The sequence below is a fragment of the Quercus robur genome, chromosome 4, assembly GCF_932294415.1.
Source record: "Quercus robur chromosome 4, dhQueRobu3.1, whole genome shotgun sequence".
Lineage (NCBI taxonomy): Eukaryota > Viridiplantae > Streptophyta > Magnoliopsida > Fagales > Fagaceae > Quercus > Quercus robur.
Genome location: NC_065537.1, coordinates 28873664 through 28899031, shown reverse-complemented (window position 1 = coordinate 28899031; position 25368 = coordinate 28873664). Strand labels below are relative to the sequence as shown.

General features: G+C 36.6%; 1 protein-coding gene across 8 annotated transcripts; it reads left to right on the top strand.

Moving 5' to 3' along the window:
* Window positions 1-11913: 11913 nt before the first annotated feature.
* On the top strand, window positions 11914-24130 carry LOC126721087 (protein FAR-RED IMPAIRED RESPONSE 1). Of its 8 annotated transcripts, XM_050424089.1 has the most exons (11): window positions 11914-12272; window positions 14181-14237; window positions 15158-15543; window positions 15736-15872; window positions 19724-22066; window positions 22189-22245; window positions 22563-22631; window positions 22735-22797; window positions 22976-23044; window positions 23147-23194; window positions 23279-24130. In XM_050424089.1, exons 5-11 carry the CDS (start codon window positions 19955-19957, stop codon window positions 23339-23341), a joined length of 2481 nt encoding a protein of 826 aa, XP_050280046.1. In that variant the 5' UTR covers window positions 11914-12272; window positions 14181-14237; window positions 15158-15543; window positions 15736-15872; window positions 19724-19954; the 3' UTR covers window positions 23342-24130. The 8 variants fall into 8 exon arrangements, with proteins under 8 accessions (XP_050280046.1, XP_050280047.1, XP_050280048.1 ...); XM_050424090.1 differs by lacking the exon at window positions 14181-14237; XM_050424091.1 differs by lacking the exon at window positions 15736-15872.
* The last annotated feature ends 1238 nt before the right edge of the window (window positions 24131-25368 follow it).

The following is a 25368-nucleotide window of genomic DNA, read 5'->3' as shown; positions in this document are numbered from 1 at the left end:
CAAAGCTGAGGTCAGAAGGTGCGGTCTGCCATCAAGAGCAATGTTCCAGACAATTACACTAATAAGGGTAAATATCAGGAAGGAACAGGACAGAGGGAGGCTATGAAATATCTAAGGGAAAGCTACTACCACCGCATTGAATGCTCTACAGCTAACTCTCTGACCGCATTAATGAGGAAGTGATACCTGAACAGTAGTTTTCAGCCTTACAACTACTCCCCAAAGATTTTAGAAAGGTGCTGATGTGACAAGGATCAACATCAACAATCTAATCTACACGTGGAGGGCAGAGATGAAAGGAGGAAAATAGTATAAAATAGAAGGGAGGTCCTGAGAGAAAGGGATCGAAGAATTGAGAGAGAAATACTGTAGCAATAAGAACTGTACTTGTAATCAACTTCAAGAATTATATATAAGAACTGATCTTCTCAGACTATGCCAAAGACAATTTTCTTTAGATAAAACCAGTTTATTTTTACTTTATTGTCATTTGGATCCATTATAATTGCTACCCAACTCATTAAAGCCTAGTTTTTCAACCCACTCTCTACAAATTCATTGTATTGGGCTTTTTGGACCTAGATCCTTTTAACTTTTGGGCTTAGGATTCAAATTGCGTCCTTACAATCATAATTCTAATGCAATTTAAATGAGTCACATAACAAAATTTCACATCTTAATGAAAAATCATATGTAAACTAAATATAATATTTCATAGCAAAATTTCACATCTTAATGAAAAATCATATGTAAACTAAATATAATATTTCAATAAAAGAACTAAGATTGAATAAAAAAGCATAAATTAAAAATTAAAGAATAAAAATTACTTTAAGTTACATGACAAATGCACATTTTGTAAGTCCAATTTTTTATATTAGCTAAAGATTATAATAGTTTATAAAATATTAAAATAAACAATGAAATTCCTTTAAAATATATTGAAACTTTTGATAATTAATTTTAATTTGAGTAGCACAAAAAAGCTATGCTAATAGAGTCACCTAAAGTAAATCATAATATTTTTAGTACACTCACATGACTCACATGAGATATTAGTCGTATAGCTTGTAATACTTACATTTGATCTCATATTGTAAGTACGACATATACGACCCAACTTATATTATTAAACCAACAAAATTTATTGTAGATTATTAAAATAACATAAAATAAATAATGATGCTTTTTTTTTTTTAATTTATAGAAATTTTTGTAATATAATTTTAATAGGATTAGTTTTTTTTTTTTTTTTAAATTGTGAACTGGGCAATAGAGTTTCACTTAAAGCAATTATGTTAATTACTTTCTTTTTAAAGAGATTATGTTAATTATTTTAATGTATGACGTAAGGAGAAAATTAAAACAAGAAAAAAAAAAAATAGAGGGATACACTTGGTGCAATCATAGCATATAGGATACAATATATTTTATATATATGATATTTGTTTATATAATATATAATCTTATTGTAAACGTTTTGGTGACAATAACTAAATTAGTGTTGTTAAAAGCGTGTTAAAGCTCAAAGCTAGAAATCCCAAGCTCTCAATGCTTTGCTAAGTGAAAAAAAAAAAAAAAAAAAAAAAAAAAAAAGAAGCTCGTTTAATGAAGAACACTTTAGGCATGCTTTTTAAGAGCATTTTGAAGAAGTATAAAGTATGCCTAGGCACACTTTTGTATATTATTGCTAAAAAAAATATGGATCATCAAAATTAATTATTGTATTTTGAAAGAAATGACATGGACCAATGGGTTATTACACAACCACTATCCTTAGGGTGGTGTATTACACAAACAATTTTTTTATTTACATGTCATAAGATACGAACAAGGTTAATTTACAATTCTTGTGCTTTTTGGACTTTGACTTTTAAATCTATGTTGATTGAACCATATACATCATTTGATCATAACCATCATGGTTATGCACTTTTATAAAGTACTTGAGAATTATATAAAATATTATGTTTAAACTTTCTATGACCAGATTATTATGATGTTAACCATTGATAATTATTTTCCATTTACTATATGAAAATTTTAAGAATTGTAATAACTTAGGTACTTATCAAACATTATAAAATTGAACTTACAAAAATTATATAATTGCACTTACCTAATAGGTAACATATAAAAATTTTGAGTTATTATTATTATTTTTTAATTATATGCTACGGATATTTCTATTAGAAGTTATGAGATATTATATTTAAAAATTGCGCGCTATACTTCAATCAGATGCGCACTTGCATTTTGCGCCTAGGCTCCAACATGCCTATGTATTTAAGTGTGCTCGACGCTTTTACCAACATTTATTTGAATGATTATTATATAGGTTCACAATTCTAATATTGTATATTAGAGGTCTTATAATTTCACATGTAAGGATTTTTTTTGGTCTTTAAATAGATTTAGTCAAAACTTATGAATTTCTATTACTTTTATCTAATAGAGACTGATTTAGAGTGTGAATTGAAATGATTTAAAAAATTCTTAATTTTAATTAAAAAAATTAACAATTAAGGTTTTGTGAGGGGGGATCCAAGAGTAACACCTTTATTGGGTCATGCCCAAGGAATATGGAAGCCCGATCTATAATTTCTCTAACTTGTGTGATCTGAGGCAACTCAGAAGAGGAAGCTTGGTAGACAACTCCGGATAGACTGATGAAGGCACTTGGACATAAATCATCCGAAGAGGACGAGATGAAGTCCACACTAGGCTGGAAAGCAGGAACCGAGGAAACCAATAGTGACAAGTATGGATACAGAAGAGAAGAAAGTTTCTCAGGAAAGCATCTATCAACTCCGCATTGAATGCGTTGTAACAACTATGTTAGCCACATTAATGGCTGAATGACACTTGAACAGTGCCAAGACAGCCTGTAGTTCACTTAGCAGATCCTCCCAAGGGAAGGACGAGACAAGTATCCAGTGAGAGATCAACCACTCTCCATGTGGAGGATCAAGATGAAATGGAAACCATCATAAAAGGAGGAAGGATCCCCATGAATAGGGATTGGGACCTAGAGATTAGAGAGAGAATCATAATTAAGTTTGTAATGCTTCAAGTATAGTAAGGTTCCTTGGCTGATTAAGGAAACATCAATATACACGTTTATACTCATTTTTACTTATAAATTCCACTTCTTTTATCGGGACCTGTTTCTTGACTTCGACCCTTTAGATTAAAAGCCCAGCATTAGTCTGCTTTCCCTCTCTACAAATTAATTGAGGTGGGCTCACTTCCCAACCCAATTTTCCTTTTGGGCCCTGGTCATACAGGTTTAATATGAAACCACCCAAAATTATAGGAGAATTATATAATCTTCCCAATTTTTAAAATAAAGCTGGTCACTTTATACTCACCCATTTACATCATATATTTTTAATAGAACATATTATCATTTTAAATTCTAATAAGTTCATAAATTTTGTAAATTTTACTATAAACATGTACAAAAAATATTTAAAAAATTATTAACTTATGAAAAATTTCACAAACCTCCCACCTTGAGGTTTTATAGAATGACATTTGACACTTTCCTTGAGGTTTTATAAATGTGAAAGATAAGTCTATGTTTGACTTCTATGAGATTATGGATAAAAGATACTCCTTTTAAGTTGTATAAATGAATAAGAGCCATGTTAAAAAATGAAATATTTTGTTTAGGAAGTCATTGTGTGAGATGATATAAACTTATATATTACATTTATACAACCCTCAAAGGGGAGCGTCATTCCTTCATCATTAGTGTTATTTCATCCGTAGTTTATAGTTTTTTTTTTTTTTTTTTTTTTTTTTGTATGGGGAATTAGAGAAACTTTCACTCAACAAGCTAAAATTGGAGTACAACAGAGAAAGGAAATTACAGAAGCTGAAACTAGTCAGATATCATCTAGGATTAAGTGTTCTACACAGCTGGGATTAACTCCCTTCCAAATTTGAGAAAAACCTGATAGTCTAGCAGCTTTTGCAAGTTCATGGGCAACTCTATTGCTATCCCTTTTCAGGTGTTGGAATGTGCACCAGCTGAAAGAGGCCGAATAGCTTCTAATGTCTTGAAGGATGAGACCAATCTCACTATCAGCATCTCCATGGTTAAGAGCTTGAATAATAGAGAGGGCATTTGACTCGAAGATAGCATGGGAAATTTTCAATTCCAAAGCAAGTAGCACACCATGCAGGAGAGCAAAGGCTTCAATAATTTGTGCCGAGTAGGAAGACTGAAGAACTTCTCTAGAAGCTACAATGGAAAGGCCTTGGCAGTCCCGGACAATCACCCCAATGCAAGCGTTGGTACCATCATTAGAGGTGGCTTTGTCAACATTATTTTGAAGAAGCCAGAGGGAGGAGCTTTCCATTTGAGGACAAGGGGGGAATGGGGCAGTGGGGGTGGGAACAAGCATCCTTAAAATCAATAAGGGTTCTATTGGCCAATTCCCAGCTTCGGCTTTAAGGAGAACCTAAGTCCTCATGCACTACTTGATTGCGATTCCACCAAATAGGCTAGGATGTTGCAAAGAATATCTCCATGTCATGCGAGGTGCCCCTCAAAATGATGTTTAGAGCGATATTAACAGGATCATGGATTGGGCGTGAAAGGTCTACAGGGCAGTCAGACTAATGAGCCCACGTTAGCTTGGCATGATCACAGTGAAAAAGAGCATGGGCTGTAGTCTCTATTGCTTTGTCACAGATGGGGCAGAAGCTAGAACACACTATGCCTCTATGACTTAAGTTTTCCATGGTGGGGAGGCCATTAACACAAATTCTCCAAGCAAAAACTTTGAGCTTTGGGGGGACTTTTTGGTGCCAAATTCTTTTCCAAATCAGAGAGTTAGAGTTGTTTGAAGAGCATTCACCTTCGTCTGGAGGTATTACCATGCTTAAGGCAATGTGGTAGGCACTTTTAACTGTGAAGGTCCCATGTTTATTACCAGTCCAAATTAGACTATCTTTGGGAAGATTGTAGCTCAGTGGGATTGACAAAATTGTGTTGACTTCAAAGGGTAGGAAGAGTGAGTAGACTACATCAGCTTTCCACCACTTAGTGTCCTTGTCTATAAGAGACGACACCATTGGGAAATCTCCAAAGTCGGAAGGTGGGGAGATTACTTTGAACGTTGTTGGCGTTGGTAGCCACTTATCTTCCCATATATGGATTTTACGACCATTTCCCACTTTCCATCTAGTTCCTTTTCGGATCACCTCAAGGCTATTGTGAATGCTTCGCCAGGCATAGGACGGGTTGCAGCCTTTTTTAGAGTTGAGAATATCATCATGTGGGAAGTACCTGGCTTTGAAAATTCGAGCCACCAAAGAGTCGGGGCTGGTGAGGATTCGCCAACCTTGTTTGGCTAACATGGCTAGATTAAAGGCTTGTAAGTCCTGAAAGCCCATCTCACCGTGAAGTTTTGACTTGCACATTTTCTTCCAACTAACCCAAGAAATTTTGTGCTCTTTATCTTTCTGCCCCCACCAAAAATTGCGTATCATGTTTTCCAAATCAGCACAAAGGGTCTTAGGGAGCTAAAAACAGCTCATGGTATAAGTTGGGACTGCTTGTGCGATTGCCTTGATGAGAATCTCCCTCCCACCAATTGAAAGGAGTTTTCCCTTCCAACCAACAAGCTTTTTTGCCACTCGTTCCTTGATTTCAGCAAACACTTGGGTTTTTGATTTCCCAATGATGGAGGGAAGCCCCCAAATACTTGTTATGCCTCAAGTCTTGCATCGGCCCAATTAATTTCAATATGCACTCTTTTGTTTCTTGAGGGGTATTTGGGTTGAAAAACATCGAGGACTTGTCCGCATTAATTTTTTTTTCCAGAAGCCGCCTTATAGCTTTGGAGTATGCTAACAAGTTTTTGACATTCTTGCACGTTTGCTTTGCAAAATAGAAGGCTGTCATCGGCAAAGAAGAGATGGGTGATTATAGGGCAGCCCCTGCATATTGAGACTCTTGAGATTTGTTGATTTAAGGTTGCTTCGTGAATAAGAGCCGACAAACCTTCTGCACAAAGAAGGAACAAATATGGAGAGAGGGGGTCACCCTGCCGGATGCCTTGGATTGGGGTGATGTGGCCAAAAGTTTCACCGTTTATGATCACTGAATAAGATACATAAGAGATACAATGCATAATAAGATCAATCAACATGTTATTGAATCCCAACTTCATCATAATCCCCCCTAATAAAGTCTCATTCAACCTGGTCAAAGGCTTTACTCATATTTAGTTTAATTGACATAAAGCTTTCTTTTCCCCCCTTTTTATTTTTTAGATAGTGCATGAACTCACATGCTACTAGGACATTGTTAGAAATTAGGCGTTCAACGGTGAAAGCACTTTGGTTTTCAGAGATGATGCTCGGCATGACAGTTTTGAGTTTATTAGCCAAGACTTTGGATATGAGTTTATAAGTCACATTGTATAGGCTAATAGGGCGGAATTCCGTCATTCTGGTGGGGTGGTTGGTTTTTGGGATGAGAGAAATATTGGTTTTGTTAATCTTTGCCATGGGAGCATTGGAATTTAGCACATTCAGAATCATATTTGTAATATTAGTGCCCACAATATCCAGTAATTATGGAAAAAAACAGCAGATATACCGTTAGGTCCTGGGGTTTTTGTCGGGTGAATTTGATGCAGAGCCATGAGAACCTCATCTCTTGTGAAGGTCTTGGTAAGCTCTGAGTTCATGTCCTCTATCATGCGTTTGGGGATAGAGCCAATGACTTCATTTATTCTAGTGGGATGAGTGGTGGTGTAGATTTTCTCAAAATAAGCCACAGGAGTGGCTACAATATCAGCTTTGCCTTCACACCATTGACCAACATCATTCCAGAGCCCAAGGATAGTGTTTTTTTCCTTCTGTCAGACACCCGAGCATGGAATAATTTGGTGTTTTTGCCTCCCTCTCTGTACCAGTGCACCTTGCTACGTTAATGCCACATGGTTTCTTCACTATCAAGAAGATCATTGATTTCCTGCTTGAGCTGATTGATCTCTGCTCCCAAGTTTCCTTGTTGATCATTTGTAGTAAGAACATTAAGCAGTTTCCTTTTCTCCTGAATTTTCTTTGGGATGTTGCCCACCACTCTTTGATTCCAACTGGTTAGAGCCATGGCACATTTTTGAAGATTGGAGGAGATATCCAGGGGTGGTGGAGAGAGAGCTCGAGTTCCAAGCCGAATCAATGATTTCTCGACAATCATCTCTTTTGGCCCACATTGCCTCAAAATGAAATCTGCGTTTGCCTCTGTGAACTTGTGGGGAAGAATCAGAAATTGCAAGGATGCAGTGATCAAAGGTTGATTTAGCAAGATGGTGGACTTTTGGATTCTTGAAGAATTCCATCCACTCTGACGTGGCAAAAGCCCTGTCAAGATGGAGAGAAATTCTTTGATTGCCTTCCTTCATGTTACTCCAGGTGAAGTCTAGCCCACAATATCCCAAATCCTAGAAGCAACAATTATTTACCACTTAACGGAACCCCTCCATTTGGCGTTAAGATCGTTGGGCACCACCTGCTTTTTCATTCATAGAGAGAATTTCATTAAAGTCACCACAACAAAACCAAGGCAAACAATATTGACTATTAAGAAAGGAGATGAGTTTCCAAGATTCTTCCCTAAGGTGAGTTTTTGGGTGCCCATAAAATCCAGTGTACCTCCAAGAGAAGCCATTCTCTAGTTCAGTGATTATGGCATCAATATGGAAATTAGAGTAGCTTTTTATTTCTAGATTCATGTCACTAGACCACAAAATAGCTAGGCCTCCACTTCGGCCTCTACTAGGAACTATCAGGCCATTTGAAAAGCCTAGTTTGTACTTCACCTTCTCCATACGCTTATTCTTTAGCTTTGTCTCTAGTAGGAAGACAAGTTTGGGATTCCAGCGCTTCATGTAGTCACGAAGTGCAAAAACTATCTAGGGGTTCCTAATTCCCCGGCGGTTCCAGCATAGTGAATTCATGGCTCTCGGCGGTGTTGCTTTGCAGTCACTGCCGATCCATCTTAAGAGCTGTTTGCATTTAAGAGGGGTGCGTCAAAGATTTTCTTATGGGGCTTTTCTTCATCTTCGTTGGATAAAACAAGCTTGCTTGGTCTTTTAGATCTTGTGAGCCCACTAAGGTTTTAAGCGTAAGTGTTGGGATTTGGGGCTTGCTGCGTTTGGGCTCTGGCTTTTTTTTCAAATTCCCTTTACCTAGGCCTCATGGGGTGCATGGTGACTTGCTAGTGTGGTGGGCCTCTTTGGGGGGTTTTAAAGGACTTGAGACTTTTTGGGCTTCGGGTGGGGAGGGTCTTAAAAGGCCCACAGAGGAGGAGTCATCCCCTATTTCCTTTCCCGTTTCTAGGCTTTTTTGAAATTCAAATTGAGATTTCCTAGATTGAGGCGGAGGGTTCAAGGGACTTACTTTTCTGTTTCTTAGCTGATTGTCCGCAGTGAGGTGATTTGATGTGTCAGAGTTTCCTAGTGCTGTGTTGTTGTAGGGCAACGTGTAGCTTCTCGGAGTGGTTGGAAGCTCAGCTTGTTCCATCTCCATGTTCGTGGAGTTGGAAGCTGCCTGAGCTAAAGTGTGCCTCTCTTCTGAACTGTCTTCCTTTCTTCCCTCAGATCTGCCACTGAAAGTGACTTTTGATTTTTCCGAACTGAGATTAGCGGAACCATTTGCCTGTAGCCAGTCCCCATATTGCTTAGTGTTTCCCGAGTCACTTGGTGGCACTTGACAGTGTTTCTCATCATGTCCAAGAAGACCACAATGGAAGCAAAAGTTGGGCAATATTTCATATTTGAAAGAAACCCAAAAATTTTCACCCTCTGTATTGACTATGTTACCACCCCTTCGAAGTGGTTTTTCAATGGGCAGATCCACACGAATTCTAATAAACTTAGCTTGCTCCGAAAGCCAGGATCGCTTGTTTGACTTAATATATCTACCTAACTTGCTGCCCAGTTCTCTTCCCACTTCCTCTGACATGCAATCAAAGGGAAGACCCCAGACTTGGACCCAAAATGGAGAATGGGTGAAGGTTATGGTGGCCACAGACAACCTTTTCTCCATCTAGTTAGAAGCAGGAGATTGTTGTCAAAGTTCCAAGGGCCATTCCTTTCAACCCACTCCATTTGGTACATTGAGTTAAATTTGAACTGTAGGATGTTCTGCCCAACTTCCACGATTCATAGATCAGAACCCATTTTCCAGGCTGACCATAGTGTGCTTTTCAAGGTTCGTAGGTTCTGGTATCGTTCAACTAGTAGCTGACCAAATAAACTTAAAGCACATTCCTTTAGCAGGTCCGATCTGTTGATGGTTGAGATGGTGATGTCTTCCTCTTCATCCTTGGTGAGTTTGAGATGTTGGATGTCGTTTAGAACTGCTTGATCCATGACTGTGAAGAGGTTTTGTAAGCTTTTGGGTTACCAAGACCTAGGTGGATCGTGAGGGGAGAGAGCACTCGTGCTGTAGCGAGAGAGAAGGGCTCCTACGAGGGAGAGAGAATCTTGTTTCTTTTTTGTTTGGTCCGTAGTTTATAGTATTAGCATTGGACTAACCAAATGGCTAATTCACCTAGAATATGCCTAACAAGCCCATAAAATAACCCACGTTGGATTATCAACCCAATTAGCCAAAGAGCATTTTAGTTTCAATGGTTTTTTAAAGATAGACAATATTGGAGCTTAGGCATTTTAATATTTATATATATATATATATATATAATCGAGCTCCCCATCTTGCTCTCTTTTCTTCCTTATTCTCATTCTTCCCAAAATTGCTTTTCCTCTCAGTGAACTCTCTCTTCTCCACAATATAAAGGTAAATATGGTGAAAGTCACAAGAGGGACTTCATAAATAGTTTTAGGGTGCCCATGGGTTGAGTGGAGTCGAGTTCAGGCTTAACTTGTCACTTGACATAAACACATTGAGTGGGGGAGGATGAAACCTACTATCAATTGAATAGAGACGTTGGCTCGACCATTCAAATGTCCCTAAGTGGCGACCAATGATGGGGCGAAGGGGGAGGGGTCTCCAAATCTCCACTTGATTAAGTATAAAATTTTTGGATTTTGATCTCTGTCAAATCTAGATAGAGATCTTTAGCTTCCGGCTACCTTTCTCGGATCTATAACCCCTTTGATGCCTTTATCGAACAAGTTGGATGTGTCGAATTTTTATATGGATAACTCGACACTCAACCTAAATGTATCATAATTCAAAGAGTTCCACTCGTCCTTAACTATTACTGACATCGTCGGATTGGCCAAATCAAGTAGATGGGTCGAATTTCATAGGTGGTTGGACAGTCCCAAAAATAGTTTTAAAGGAATGTCATTATTTTACAAAATCAGTACGCTCTGTTTGTTTCGATAGAAAACAATGTGTAAAGATAGTTTTCCATATTTCTAGTGTTTGGTAGCATCATAAAAAAATGGGTCAAAGAAAAACTATCTTTAGTCAACATAAAAGTTTGACTTATTTTTAGAGATTGTTTTCTACTATTTTTTTTTTTTTTGAAAAAAATTCTATTTCACAGCAAATTAAATAAGGGAAGTTGGGAGATTTTCAACTCATTTAAAGTTGCTACCAAATATAGGTGTACAACATTGTTGTACCCAGACCCATTTGGGCCTTGGGTTCTGACTCAGCAGTGCGGCCCATGGTCCCAATCCGAACCTACGATGGTCACGAGCCCAAGCTTCGTGCTGCACAAAGGCCTGGAGAGCAGACAATATACATTAGCACGCACCTTGTTTTGCCACTTGGTCCTTGCTTGGCGAACCTTCCCCGAACAAGAAGAAAGGTGTTCGGATACACATTCCCTTGTATGCCCGGCAGTGCTTCTGGGAACATCACTGTCGAGCATACCTGCTGGAGTGGGAACCAGTTCCAAGGCCACTCTCACCTCACCCCACTCTCACCTAAACACCCACTTACGATAAACAGTATTGGACCTCCTATTGCACTAACTTTGAAAACAATTATAATCCCTCCACTAACACTTGGCTATAAATATGAGAAGCCGAAGGAGGAAAAGGGGTTGGAAAGCTTGTAAAGAAACTGAGAATAAGAGGGAGGCGAGTGAACCAGAGTGATAGAAATACAATTTCGGTGAGTCTCTGTGATAAGAACAACCTAACGTAGGAAATCCAAGCCCACTCTACAAATAGATTGGGAGCTCGAGTGAGGCCCAGGCCAATAGTCTCATTTCTGGTGCGCACAATAGGAAAATGAGATAATTTTATAGAAAATATTTTTTTTAAAATGACTTATTTTCTAGAAAATATTGTTATTAAAACAAACAAAACTAAGTGTGTGTTTGGCAAAAATTAAAAAGCTAGCTTATTTTACTATTCAGCTTATTTTTGTTACTATTTATGGGTCTCACTATACTTTTTGGTATTGTTCATGGGTCTTACTGTACTATTTCAGCTAACTTTTACATTTATCTACAGTACTTTCAGTAAAAAGTTTTTATTTTCAGCAAAATAAGCAGATTCCAAACAGATCCTAAGTGTGCGTTTGGCTCCAACTTATTTTACTATTCAGTTTATTTTTGGTACTATTCATGAGCCCCACTGCACTTTTTAGTATTATTTATGAGTCTTACTGTACTATTTCAGCTAATTTTTACTTTTATTAACAGTACTTTCAGTAAAAAATTTTCAATTTCAATAAAATAAACTAGTCCCAAACATATCTAAGTGTAATAAATTAGCCAAAATTTTATCAATACCCATTACAATATGTTTAAAAAAGAAAAAAGTTATTAAAAGTTACATTCCAACACGCGCCACGCATGTGTGAGAAAGCACGGTACACGCACGCACGCGTGAGCAATGACGGAAGTGTATTTTGTCTCCCTATAAAACCAAAACGAGGAATGCATAGGTTGTTTACCAAATAAAGAAACCGACACATCCCTTTGGTCTCTTCCATGGCCGACGCGCCGAGATTGCAGAACAAAATAGGTTAGTCCCAGAAAAAAAAAAAAAAAAGCCTCTTTTAAACCCAAAAGCGAGTGACACAAAACGAGCGAGTGAACATTAATTTATTAATAATTATAGTCCCTCGCTTCGCTTCTCTTCTCTTCTATTCTCTCTCAGTCTCAGTCTCAGCAGCTACATCTACATCTTCGATCTCTCGCGAGTGAGATTTACTCCCAAAAAACCTAAAACTCACATTTTCCCATTTTCCGAAACGCTCTTCCCCCACTCGCGCTTACAGCTTACAACCCCCACTCGCTCTCGCCCTGTTTTTTTGAGGTTTGAACTTTAAATTCTCTTTTGCCTCCTTTTTATATTTTTGCTGTTACTGTCATTTTTGTTTCTGTTTTGTTTGATAATATTACCATGATGATGACACCCCTTTTTTTTTTTTTTTTGGTTAAATTATATTGTGTTTGGTTGCTGAGAAAGTGTGGGAAAAGAAAGAAAGTGGGTAATTCAATTTTTTTTTTTTTAAAAGAATTTGTTGTTATTATCTGAACCTGAGAGAGGTGGAAGCAACCACCTCCACCAGTGGAGAGCTATTGAAAGCTTTGGTTTTAATGGGTTTTGGGTGGTATTTAATTTTGTGAAGTATTCATTGGTTTTGTTGGGAAACAAGCAGAGGGTTTAGAAGTTCTAGAGATGTGAACTGGGCATCTATCTATTTGCTTGTTGATTTTTAGTTGGAAGTCCAATAAGAAATTTATCACTTAAAAATTAGATTGGCAATGCAAAAATTACCATGCAATGACTATGTTATAATGTTATAGCTCTGAGATCTTAGTTCCTACATTTCCTAACTATATGAACAATTTGAACCGGTCCATTGTGCTGGGGGATACCATGTAGGCATTTGTACAACTCCAACATTACTTTGTAAGAAGCATTGTCTTTGGCGGTCTTAGAGAAACAACCTGGTCATCATCTGTTGGGGATTTGGCTTCTAAGAAGCATGGACACTTTCTTGAAAATTTAAGACACGTTAATAAATTAATGAATTAATATCTTTTGGTCTTGTAACTCCCTAACTCTTCATTGGCAAGATATTGTCCTCTTTGGAAGTGATATGAGTCTCTCTCTCAAGGTTTTAAAAGGTCTGTTGCTAATTAGAGTCCAAGGCCCTCCATATAAGGCTTAGGATACTCCCTACCTAAGCAATGTGGGACTTAGTCAAGATTTGGTTCTCTCTCACCTCACCCTACTTAAGAGGCCTTTTAAAACCTTGAGGGAGAGACTTGTGTCACTTCTAAAGAGGACAGTATCTTGCCAATGAAGAGTTGGGGCGTTACATGTCTAACATGGACAAACCAAGGGTTTTGAGTGTCTGCTTCTTAGTTTGGTTTTAAGCCCAATCAAATAGAGTTCAAGTGATAAATTTTTTCACAAAGAAGGAATAAAGGTTTTCTTCTGTGTGTGTGCGCGTTGTTCTCTGATCATAAATTTAGAATATTTCCTATTATATTTTTACCATATTGGACTATGTGCAAAAATATGTGAGATTGATTGTATATGGTATTTTCCCTGAATAGTTTTTTTGGGATTCATAGCTGACCCCTTAGTTTTGGGACAGCCTTCATTGTTGTTCTTGATGATGATGATGTATATATGGTATATTTTGATGAATATCATCTTATCAAAAAAAAAAAAAAAAAAAAATTTGTTTTTGATGAATACCATATGCAATACGGCATTGCATATAATTTATCTGTTTATGAGGTTGTTTAGTTTAGTAAGTGCAGTTTTAGCTTATATAATAATTTCTTATGTGGTATAAATCTTTATTAAGAGGATGATTGTGGTGCACTGGTGTTGCATTTGTAAAACAATCTGGTGTCTTGGACCTCTTGGTTGATGATGGTCTTCTATTTCACTGTCCAATAACAGAAAATATTTGGTCATATTACTTGGTATGTTTGGGTTCATTATGTGATTCTGGAAAGGACAGTTTAGTTTTCATAGTAGTGGTGAAATTTGGAATGCTATTCCACATTCTCTTGTGAGGTCTATTTGGAGAGAACAGATTAGTTGGACATTTGATAGTATCAAACATTCTCTAGTATCCCTTAAGTCTTCTTTCTTGATATTATTGCTTAACTAGATGTCGGCTTAGGCAGTGTCCCTTTTTTGTTCTACTCTTGTCTTTATTAATTGGATTACATAAAATTTTGATTATTATTTTTTCAGGGACTCTTTCGTACATCCTGTGTGCTTTGAGCCTTTGATATCTCTCTTTTTGATAAAGTATGTACTTTTTTCTGAATCTGATAAAGCATTTACTTATCATAAAAAAAACCCTTTTAATTGAACCAGTTTGTTTTTTTAACATATCTAGTAAGACAGGAGTTAGGAATTACCAAGAGTCTTGTAGCTCAATTGACACCTTTTAGTGTTTCCAATGGAGACGTCTAGGGTTCAAATTCCCCCTCCCCCAAATATTGAATTATCCATAAAAAAAGAAAAGAAAAGAAAAAGATGGGGGTTAGGAAGTGTGATTGGTGATTGGTGATTGAAATGGTGGGTAAATTATCGAAGGGTATAGAAGCAAATTTTGAAGGCAGCACTTGGTTGATCAGCCATGAAGAAGCCCTAAGCATGGGGTTGGGCAATTCTTCAAATGGACACAGTTGTTGGCCTTAGGATTCACTTTTTGCACTTCTTTGTTTTTAGATTGCAGTAAGGCTATGCTTAGGTAATCTTAGCATAGAGATTCTAGTCTTCTATATCACGATATGTGGTCTCAAAACTTAAAAACCCTTCAGAAATGATGAAATTACAAACTTATTTCATTCTGTCAATAGCTCTGGCTTAAATGGCACTTTCTCCTGCCACAAGAATGGGTAGAGGGTGAGGTTGTGGGTTCATAACTCATTGGCTGTGTCTGTAACTTACCAATGAAACAACTTCTTTCATCCCATATATATATATATATATATAGATGGGTTCAAGTTACACCTGGTGTAAGAGTTATACCATTTTTAAACCATTGATTCGAATGAGATCTAATGGTAAATAAGACACTACTTGACATGTCATCAATATTATTAATTTCTACCTACCTTGACCTCATTTATTTCTTTATTTTCTAAAACTCTATGTCCTCCCTAATTCCAAAGTTCTTCATCTTCTCTCTCTAAACTCTCCTCCTCTTCCACTGCTCCCAGCTTGGTTGCGTTGGCCATAAACCAACTGGGTCCTGCATAATAGAATCATTCAGCCTTCAATTCTGATGCCATCGGCTCCAGTGTTGGTTTCTGCTTAGCTCCATTGGTGACCTCAACAGCCACATAGGATGGGACATCAATTCAGCCGTATAATAACACAGATATTTGACTGCGGCATGAATGTGCTAAAGGACTACCAACAAGCACAGGATTCAGGACTGTATGACAATCACTGCTCATGAAGAACCAGCACCTGGCAGCTAGAATTGGATGACGTGTTAATGGCTTTACTTGGAGGAAAGTCAGTTTTGCAAGATGTGATATGCAAAAAGCATACCCATCAGTTATTGGTTCTCATTGCAAACAATTGTAACAACAAAACCATGGTAGTATACCTCACTTGTATTCATACATCTTTTTCTCATAAATGAAAATTTATATATTTTTACTTAAAAAAAGGTGAGTCTTATAAAAATATGCAGTCAGCTGAATTGTAAAAGAAAAAGACCGAAAAAAAAAAAAACCCTTTCTAATCAATCTTTGAAGTACCGTGAACTGAAGTGGTAAATATTCTGCAGTGTGGGGCAGTTAGCTTCTGGTCAGCGGGGGCAGTGGAGAAGGAGGAGGAGGTGAGTCTAGAGGAAAAAAAAAATGAAGAACTTCAGGAATAGGGAGAGACAGAATTTTGGAAAATATAGAAATAAATGAGGTGAAGGTAGGTAGAAATTAATCATATTGATGACGTGTCAAGTAGTGTCTTATATGCCGTTAGATCTCATTCAAATCTACAGTTTAAAAAGGGTGAACTCTTGTGATGTTACACTAGGTGTAACTTGAACTCATCTTTTAAACACATATACATTGATAAAAATGGAAAAACTTGTTCTAGATTAATTTGAGTACTTTGGAGTCATGTAATTCGAAGGAAAAAGAGTATGATAGTGAATGGAAGGTATAGATGTTCAGTTGTTTAAACATGATATGCATGTTTATGACCATGTGTCAATGCCATACATCACAGATAAGCTTTATGGACCATGAATTGAACTAATTTATCATGTTACATGCACTAAGGCATGCATTTTCTCATTTCATTTTGATTTTGTTTCTAATCCTGTATATATACGCTTTTAGATTATTTTTGTGTCATTGTGTTTTGGATGATATTGACTCTTTTCAGTTTTCAGCTATAAGATTTTTTTTTTTTTTTTTTTGGGAGGGAATCTTTATGTATGGCGATCTTTGTCAAACTAAGAGTTTGAGTGGGAGTTCAAAGCTTCAAACCATTGTTCATGTTCAGAAGCCTAGTTTATCTTGGCTAAATGATAATTTTGGTCACTATCATAAATATAGATCCTGAAATTAATTGTGTGCATGAATAAAAATTTACATAAGGAATTTATGTTTAAATTAAATTTCAAATTATATTTTAGAAGAACCATTTCCATGTAATGTTGGAGGCAGATTCTATCTCATTGGGTAAAGGACACTTTAAAATGTTTGCCTTGTGCTTTGACCTCTTCATTGACCTAAATAACAACATTAGTGCCCTTAGGGTGGGCATCCTATTCTTCTGGCTTGCTAATGGTTTTCTAGTAATGAATGACAATTGGGTTTGACAAGCATGCGGGGTTTGTCTATAAACCCTGGAATAAAAATATCTACTGATGGGTCTAGTTTTGCATTTGGCTTTAAGGCCGCAGAATTGCCATCACAAATTTCGTCCTGTTTCTTTAGTGCTCTATTCAATAAAATTATAGTTTATATTGCTACAAAAACCACTACAAACTTCTATGAAGCATAATAGATGGTGAGTGTCACTTTATATAGGTGCAGTGGCAGTGCTCCTGAAGAAGCTTGGGATTGTAACATTGGATTAGATGTTAAGGCCATATTGTTAATATTCCTTGAGTTACTATTGTAATTCTTTCAATTGAATATGGCCTTTAATTTTAAGCTTTGGAGCCTTTTCTTGACAAGTCTTACAATTTCCTGTTTTGGATTTTACAACCACTGATTGGAATCTTGATTTCAATTCTGTATATGCACCTGAAGTCCTATTTTGAATAGAATATAAATGATTTTCAGGAAAGTTTATCAGTTAAAATGGTGCACTACAGTTTTCTCTTTTGTTTTTAACCACCTTTTTAAAAAATAAAAAATAAAACGAAAAGGTGGAAAGATGTACAAGGGAGGTGTAGGTTATAGAAAACAAAGAATTGATAAGGAAAAGAATGATTAAAAAAAAGGAATTATTGATTGGATCATGACTCAAATTTAGATTTGATATGGATAAAAGACCTTCCTATGTTATATTGTGATCATTAGGAAATCATTCTCATGTTTATATGGTAATGTTCATAAAAAAAATGTTTATATGGTAATGAGGAAAAGAAAATATCAAATCTGAAACTAAGTGGTGGGAGTGGGATGTTGTTTAGAGGAATCCAACCTTGGAGGTTTTACCAGAGTTATTTCATAATAGTAATTTGGAGATAATCAAGTGAAGTATTTAGTTCACTGCTCAAGTTTTGGAGACTCTGGATTTTTATATCAACCGGACAAACCATCTTAACCAATATTCTTAAGAGCATCAGAAGTACCAATTAGGTTGATGTGTCTAAGGACATTACATGCTTTAAGCGTGGACATGTTTATTATTTGCCACTTTATCTGATATTATAAAAATGCTACTTCTACCCAAATAAAGAATATAAATAGACGGACTTTGCTTAGAAGTACGTTATCTAGCCTCCCTACTTATTATTATTATTTTTTTCTCTTTTCACCATTCCTACACGTGGCTAACAAAATTGAGAGGCTACAAAGGGATTTTTTGTGGGGTGATTCTAAGACACATTGGTTGGAATGGGATAAGGTGTGTATGCGTATTGCCAATGGCGGTTTAGGATTAGGAAATTGACCACTTTCAATAAAGCTCTACTAGGAAAGTGGCTTTGGTGATTTGGGGTCAAGGAGACTCGGCTTTGGAGGAGGGTGGTAGCTTTGAAATTTGGGGAAGAATTGGGGGGTGGGGGGGTGGACCTCCAAGTTGGGAAGGGGTGTTCATGGTTGTGGTTTGTGGAGAAGTATTCGGATGGGTTGGGAAGTTTTCAGCAAAAACATCCAGTTTAAGGTTGGGGTGGGGAATAGAGTGAAATTTTGGACAAAACGGTGGTGTGGGGATCTTTTGCTCCATTTGGCTTTTCTGTTCTTGTACAATTTTGCTGCTAACAGAGTGGCTTATGTAGACTCATCTTTGATATGCCCAGGAGTGAGGGATAGGAGAACTTGGGATGGTCGTTTTATTCGGGGTCCTAATGATTGGGAGGCAGATGTGGTGAATGATTTCTTTTGATTTTTGGCATCCAATTTACCTTTAGTGATGGATGGTGTTCGTATGAGATGGAAGTTAACGAAGAATGGGGATTTTCATATCCGTTTGTTTTATCATAAGTTACATGGTTCTTCCTCCGTTTTTTTCTCATGGAAAGGTATTTGGAAGGTTAAGGCACCTCGACATGTCTCTTTCTTTGTTCGGACAACCGCATGGGATAGGATTCTCACGGGAGATTACTTGCAGGTTAGGGGTTTTGATTTCGTTGACTGGTGCATTATGTGTCATTGTTGTGGAGAGACCGTGGATCATTTGTTATTACATTGTGGAAAGGCTTATTGGCTGTGGGGCTTTGTCTTTAGAACTTTTGGGATTTCGTGGGTTCCCTCCCATTCAGTGATAGGTTTTCTATTTAGTAGGTGGAATAGGTTAGGGAAGCATTCATCTCACATTTGGAATTTAGTTCTGTTGTGTTTGATGTGGTGTATTTGGAGGGAACGTAATCGGCTGACTTTTGAGGACATGGATAGATCGGATGACCAGCTGCTTGCTCTCTTTTCAGGATCCCTTTTTAATTGGTCTAAGGCTTGGGGATTCACATCTAGTGATTCTCTTCCTTTGTTCCTTAGTTCTCTTTTTCTCTGTAATTAGTGCTTCTTTTTTGTTTTTTCTTTTCTCTCTTTTTTTTTTTTTGTATTGTTTGATATGCTTTGTGCTACTTTTCATTTAGTAGTGTTTTGAATATATATTTCTTACTTATCAAAAAAGAAAAAAAAAAAAAGAAAAAGAAAAAAGAATATAAATAGTATGGTGGTAGTGTAGTTTGAACTGACATCTTGACTTAATAATGATGTTTACTTGTTTAAAATTACTCTTGAGGTAGCCGATTTTTAATACTTCTCATATGGATATATATATATATATATATATATATATATACACGAGTAACTATTTCCAATTAGGTTTAAGGTGAAGGTAATTATCAACATAAAATTCAACTTGGAAGTGCTCTTGAAAATCCCTTAAAATGATTGTGTATCTCTTTTTGGTGGGGTAGCCTAATTTTTTTCAAGGGCTTGGTTATTAAAGACATTTAGAATTTTTTGAGGAGAAGGTCCAAAGATGTTTTGACAATTTTGTTTGTGTGCATTGTTTTCTAAATTTCTATGATTAGTTCTTTCTTTCTTCTTCTTCTTTGTTTTTGAATTATTTTCTTTGTGCATCTTCAGGTCTAAAATTGGAAAGATTGGATGTTAGGGAAAAGGTTATTTTTAGCTTGCTGCTTGATTTTGGTTTCTGGGGGGCAAAGGTAGCCTGAATCAAACCCGAGGTCTTAATGAGATGAAGACCAGAAAAGTTGAAAGCTCCAAAACCCCCTTTTCCCTCTTCATGGAAACAAATGATAAATTACCTTTTGCTGAACAATAAGGACTACCAGGATTCAAAGTGCAGTTGATACTATGGTGGACTGTCAAGACAATGTGCTTAGTGCCAGAGTGAACGAAAACATAGGTGATTTTGTGGATGAAGTGCATAACAGAGATGTTGGGGTTGTTAGTTCTCCTAAAAGGGATGTTACAATGTTTGAAGGGGATACAGATTTTGAGCCACGCAATGGCATTGAATTTGAATCACATGAGGCAGCATACTCATTCTATCAAGAATATGCCAAATCTATGGGATTCACCACTTCAATTAAAAACAGTCGTCGCTCAAAGAAATCAAAAGAATTTATTGATGCTAAATTTGCATGTTCCAGATACGGAGTCACTCCAGAATCGGATAGTGGGAGTAGTCGGCGACCAAGCGTGAAAAAGACAGACTGCAAAGCCAGCATGCATGTGAAGAGAAGGGCAGATGGGAAGTGGATTATTCATGAATTCATAAAAGAGCATAATCATGAACTTTTACCTGCTTTAGCATATCATTTTCGGATTCACAGAAATGTAAAGTTAGCTGAAAAGAATAATATTGACATTTTGCATGCTGTTAGTGAACGGACAAGAAAGATGTATGTTGAAATGTCTAGACAATCTGGTGGATATCAAAATATTGGGTTTCTTCAGGGTGACATAAATTATCAGTTTGATAAAGGCCGTTACTTGACTTTGGATGAAGGAGATGCCCAAGTTATGCTTGAGTACTTTAAGCGTATCCAAAAGGAGAATCCGAACTTCTTTTATGCAATGGATTTGAATGAAGAGCAGCGTTTGAGAAATCTGTTTTGGGTTGATGCCAAAAGTAGGCATGATTACATCAGTTTTAGTGATGTTGTTTCTTTTGATACCTCCTATATCAAAAGCAACGATAAATTGCCATTTGCTCCTTTTGTTGGGGTGAACCATCACTTCCAGTCCATGTTGTTTGGATGTGCGTTAGTTGCAGATGAGACTAGATCAACATTTGTTTGGTTAATGAAGACGTGGCTTAGAGCAATGGGTGGGCAAGCTCCCAAAGTGATAATCACTGATCAAGACAAAGCCTTGAAGGCAGCCATTGAGGAAGTCTTCCCAAATACACGCCATTTCTTTTCTCTTTGGAATATATTGGAAAAGATCCCTGAAACTCTAGCTAATGTGATAAAACAGCATGAGAATTTTTTGCCAAAGTTTAACAAGTGCATTCTCAAGTCATGGACAGATGAACAGTTTGACATGAGGTGGTGGAAAATAGTTACTAGATTTGAACTTCAAGATGATGAATGGATACAGTCATTGTATGAAGATCGAAAAAAGTGGGTGCCTATTTATATGGGGGATTCTTTTTTAGCTGGAATGTCTACACCTCAGCGTTCCGAAAGTATGAATGCTTTCTTTGACAAGTACATTCATAAGAAAATTACTCTAAAAGAGTTTGTGAAACAATACGGGACAATCCTACAAAATAGGTATGAAGAGGAAGCCATAGCAGATTTCGATACATGGCACAAACAGCCTGCATTAAAATCTCCTTCTCCTTGGGAAAAACAATTGTCAACAGTTTACACTCATGCAATTTTTAAGAAATTCCAAGTTGAGGTTTTGGGCGTAGTTGGCTGCCATCCTAAAAAAGAAAGTGAAGATGGAACAACTACTACTTTTAGGGTTCAAGATTGTGAGAAGGATGAATATTTTATGGTATTGTGGAATGAAACAAAGTCAGAGGTTTCTTGTTTCTGTCGTTTGTTTGAATACAAAGGTTTCCTTTGTAGACATTCGATGATTGTTCTCCAAATTTGTGGTCTTTCAAGCATTCCACCCCATTATATTTTGAAGAGGTGGACAAAAGATGCAAAGAGCAGGGAAACAGTGGTTGAAGGAACAGAAAGGATACAGACTAGGGTGCAGCGTTACAATGATTTGTGTAAAAGAGCCATTGAATTGAGTGAAGAGGGATCATTATCTGAAGAGAGCTATAGTATTTCTTTTCGGGCACTAGTAGAAGCTCTGAAGAATTGTGTGAATGTGAATAACATTACCATTAGTGCTGCAGAATCTAGTGGCAATGCTCTTGCTCTTCGTGAAGAAGAGGAGAGTCGAGGAAGCTTAGTAGCTAAAACAAGTAAGAAGAAAAGTACATATAAGAAAAGAAAGGTTAGTTCTGATGTTGATGGTTCATGTGCTTATATTTTTATTTCTTGTAATGTTTCTATTACTAAATTTATTTTTAAAAAAAGAAAAAAGATTTGAATAATGCCTCTATATTCTAATTCTAGGTACCGGTAGAGCCAGATGTTCTACTTGTTGAGCCACAAGACAGCTTACAACAGATGGTTTGTCTAATCTTCATTCTGGTTATGATCTAATTACAATGCTTAAATGGAATGTTTTAGGATCATAATAAAAATGATATTACAAATAAAATCAAATTTGACCCATTCTGTATCAGGAACACCTAGTGCCGCAAATTTATTCAAATTCTAAATATAAAATTTCAAATCTTGTTGGAAATGGGGCTAAATACATAGTTGTGATCGAAAAGAAGTGAAAAGAGTTTGTGCATTTTTTTGGTTGCTCGGGACAATAGAAGTTCTGCATCTACCTGCACTGATTTAACTGATCAATTTCTCTTGGGCATTCATTCTTGTAGGATAATCTAAGCTCAGATGGGATGTCCCTTACTGGATATTATGGTGCCCAACAGAACGTGCAAGGACTGGTACATATTATTATTACCTTGGGCTATTTTACATAATGCAGGGTTTTGCAGTTATTGTAAAAAATGTACTGATGTTAATTATGATATTTGTACATGGTCGCAGTTGAACTTAATGGAGCCACCTCATGATGGGTACTATGTAAATCAACATAGCATCCAGGGGCTGGTAAGTCATGATAAATTTAATACCATGATATATATATTTTTTCAATAAAGGTCATTATTAAAGACCATGATATGCTTAACTAAAGTAACCATTGTATGTGTGCGTGTGTGTGTGTGTGTGTTTTTTTTTTATTTTTTAAATATATATATTTTTAATATTATGATTTATATGCTTGTAGGGTCAATTGAATTCAATAGCACCTAGCCATGATGGTTTTTTTGGGACTCAACAAAGCATTCATGGGCTGGTATAGTATTTATAATCACATGATAAATTTGTAGAGAAATATGTTTAATGTAAATGTCATTCATGTGATGAAACTTCCTCAATTATGCTTTCATTCAATTAGGGGCAGTTGGATTTTCGACCACCAGCAAATTTCAGTTATAGCCTTCAGGTTAGTTTGCAACATGGGGCAGTTATATTGATTGAACTGCACTTTTTCAGACATGGTTTTACTAATTTGTGTTTCTAACATTAGTTGCAGGATGAGCCCCATTTAAGAACTACACAGTTGCATGGCAGTTCTTCGAGGCATGCATGAGGAAGAAACATCTTCCATGTTGGCTGCAGTGATAGTTGCCTCATGCAGGTGGCTAAATCTAGACCCAATGTTATGTTGGGTAATTGGAATGGTAAATCCATGAAGTGGTTCCAGATCCTTCACCACTTCAATTTCCTGTTCGGATAAAAAAGAAGCCAAATGCATTAACAATTGAAGGTAAAAGATTTCCTGTATATTTACGGGGGAAGTTACTTTGCGGAATTCAAGCTGTGGTTATATTTATTCCCCAGAAATGACATAAGAAAGGAAAGACAATAATCCTATTTTATGCCCCATAGTTTAGCTGTGCTGAAATCACAATTCACAACTTGAGGGCAGGACCAGATTACTCCTGCTGCAGGAGTAATCTAGATCAATTTAGTGGATCCATCTCTTTAAGGAACAGAATGCTTGTAAGCCATTAGAAGAATAAAATTAATGCTTTTCGTGGAGAAAACATACTTCTAATGGCTGAGATGCAAAGGATGTCTTTGCCTGGGTGCCAATTTAAAGAAAATACTCTTCCTTGTCCTTGTGCATTGTAGAATTACTGCAAACGGCTCTTTGTAAATGCTCCATGTATCATTATGTTTGAAATTGATTTAGTTCTGTGGATTAGATCTGCTCCTGCCCCTGTCAATCTTCACCGGATTGTATCGGCAATCTGTTCTGTAAGATGTGTATGTTCGTGCAGGAAGTGGCAAAATGGACATGTTTTTGTTCATGAAGTTCCTCAGTTTCCCCAAGTGGAAATCAGTTATTAAAAGCAGGTTACGATGTTTTGTATAATCCTTTTTCTGATTAATATCTTTCTCATATTTTAAGGTTTGAAATTTTAGTTAGTAATGGGTTTTTTTTTTTTTTTTTTTTTGTCCTGAATACTAACGGATGGATCAAAAAACACAGTTTGTTTAAGCATTTGTAAGCTTGTAGCACTAAAGGATACAGTAGCAGTAGGTGGATCAAAGGCAGAATTTAATTTGAGCACCAGAATCAAACTTTTTAGGAGCAACCAGACATTTATATTTGGTCTGCAATCATGTTGGTTCTACGGTGTTGATGGTCGAGGGTAAATATTAGGGAATAGGAGTGTATTAAATACTCAGTGGCATGGGTAGTAGGGCTTCTTAACCATGAACCCAAATCCAAGATCAGAAGCAAAATTTAATGTTCCATTCATAGGGCATCGTGCAACTGGTGTCATTTACGAGGACCACTTCAATTCGATGGTATCCTCCTCTCTCTGTCTCTCTTTCTCTCTCGTTGAAAGCATTCATCGGGTTGGATGGTCTCTTCAATCGGTTTGGAACTAGATGTCAGGGGATGAGAAATTGGAGGTTTTGTGCAGAACAGATGTGAATAGTGATTCAAAATAGTAAGTTAGGAACGGTTTGAAAGATTTAAAAAAAGTAACATCTCGAGTTTTAGAAACTCGAGATCCATATTAGAACTCAAGTCCGAAAGACTCACCTTGCGAGTGTGAAAATGCCACATAGATCTCGAGTCTTTAAGACTCGAGTTTTATGCAAAAAAAATTTCATCTATAGTGGTGTGTTTAAGCCTTATAGTGACGTTTTAAAGTTCTATAGCGATGTTTTCCTGCAAATTTTTTTTTTAAGTAGTAGGTTTAGGGAGATCTATAGTGGCGTTTTTAAGTTCTATAGTGACGTTTTAAAGCCCTATAGCGGCGTTTTTATGCAATTTATGGAAATCGAGTCTTTAAAACTTGATTTTCACGTCGATTTTTTCCTCACTTTGAACCCATCCTCTTACAAATTGAGACTTAAAAACTCGAGTTTTATCTTAGAACTCGAGTTTTAGACACTCGAGATACTAATTTTCAACATTGTTTTGAAACGTGACAACTAACTAAATTTTTTAATATTTATTGTTATTTAGAAAAAAAATTCTGAGAAATTGACTCTTAACCCTAAAAAAAGCAAATACCCTATATTTTTGATAAATGTTTGGGCTAGGGAGAATCAATCAATTTTCTTTAAAAAAATAAAAAGAAAAAGAAAGAGAGA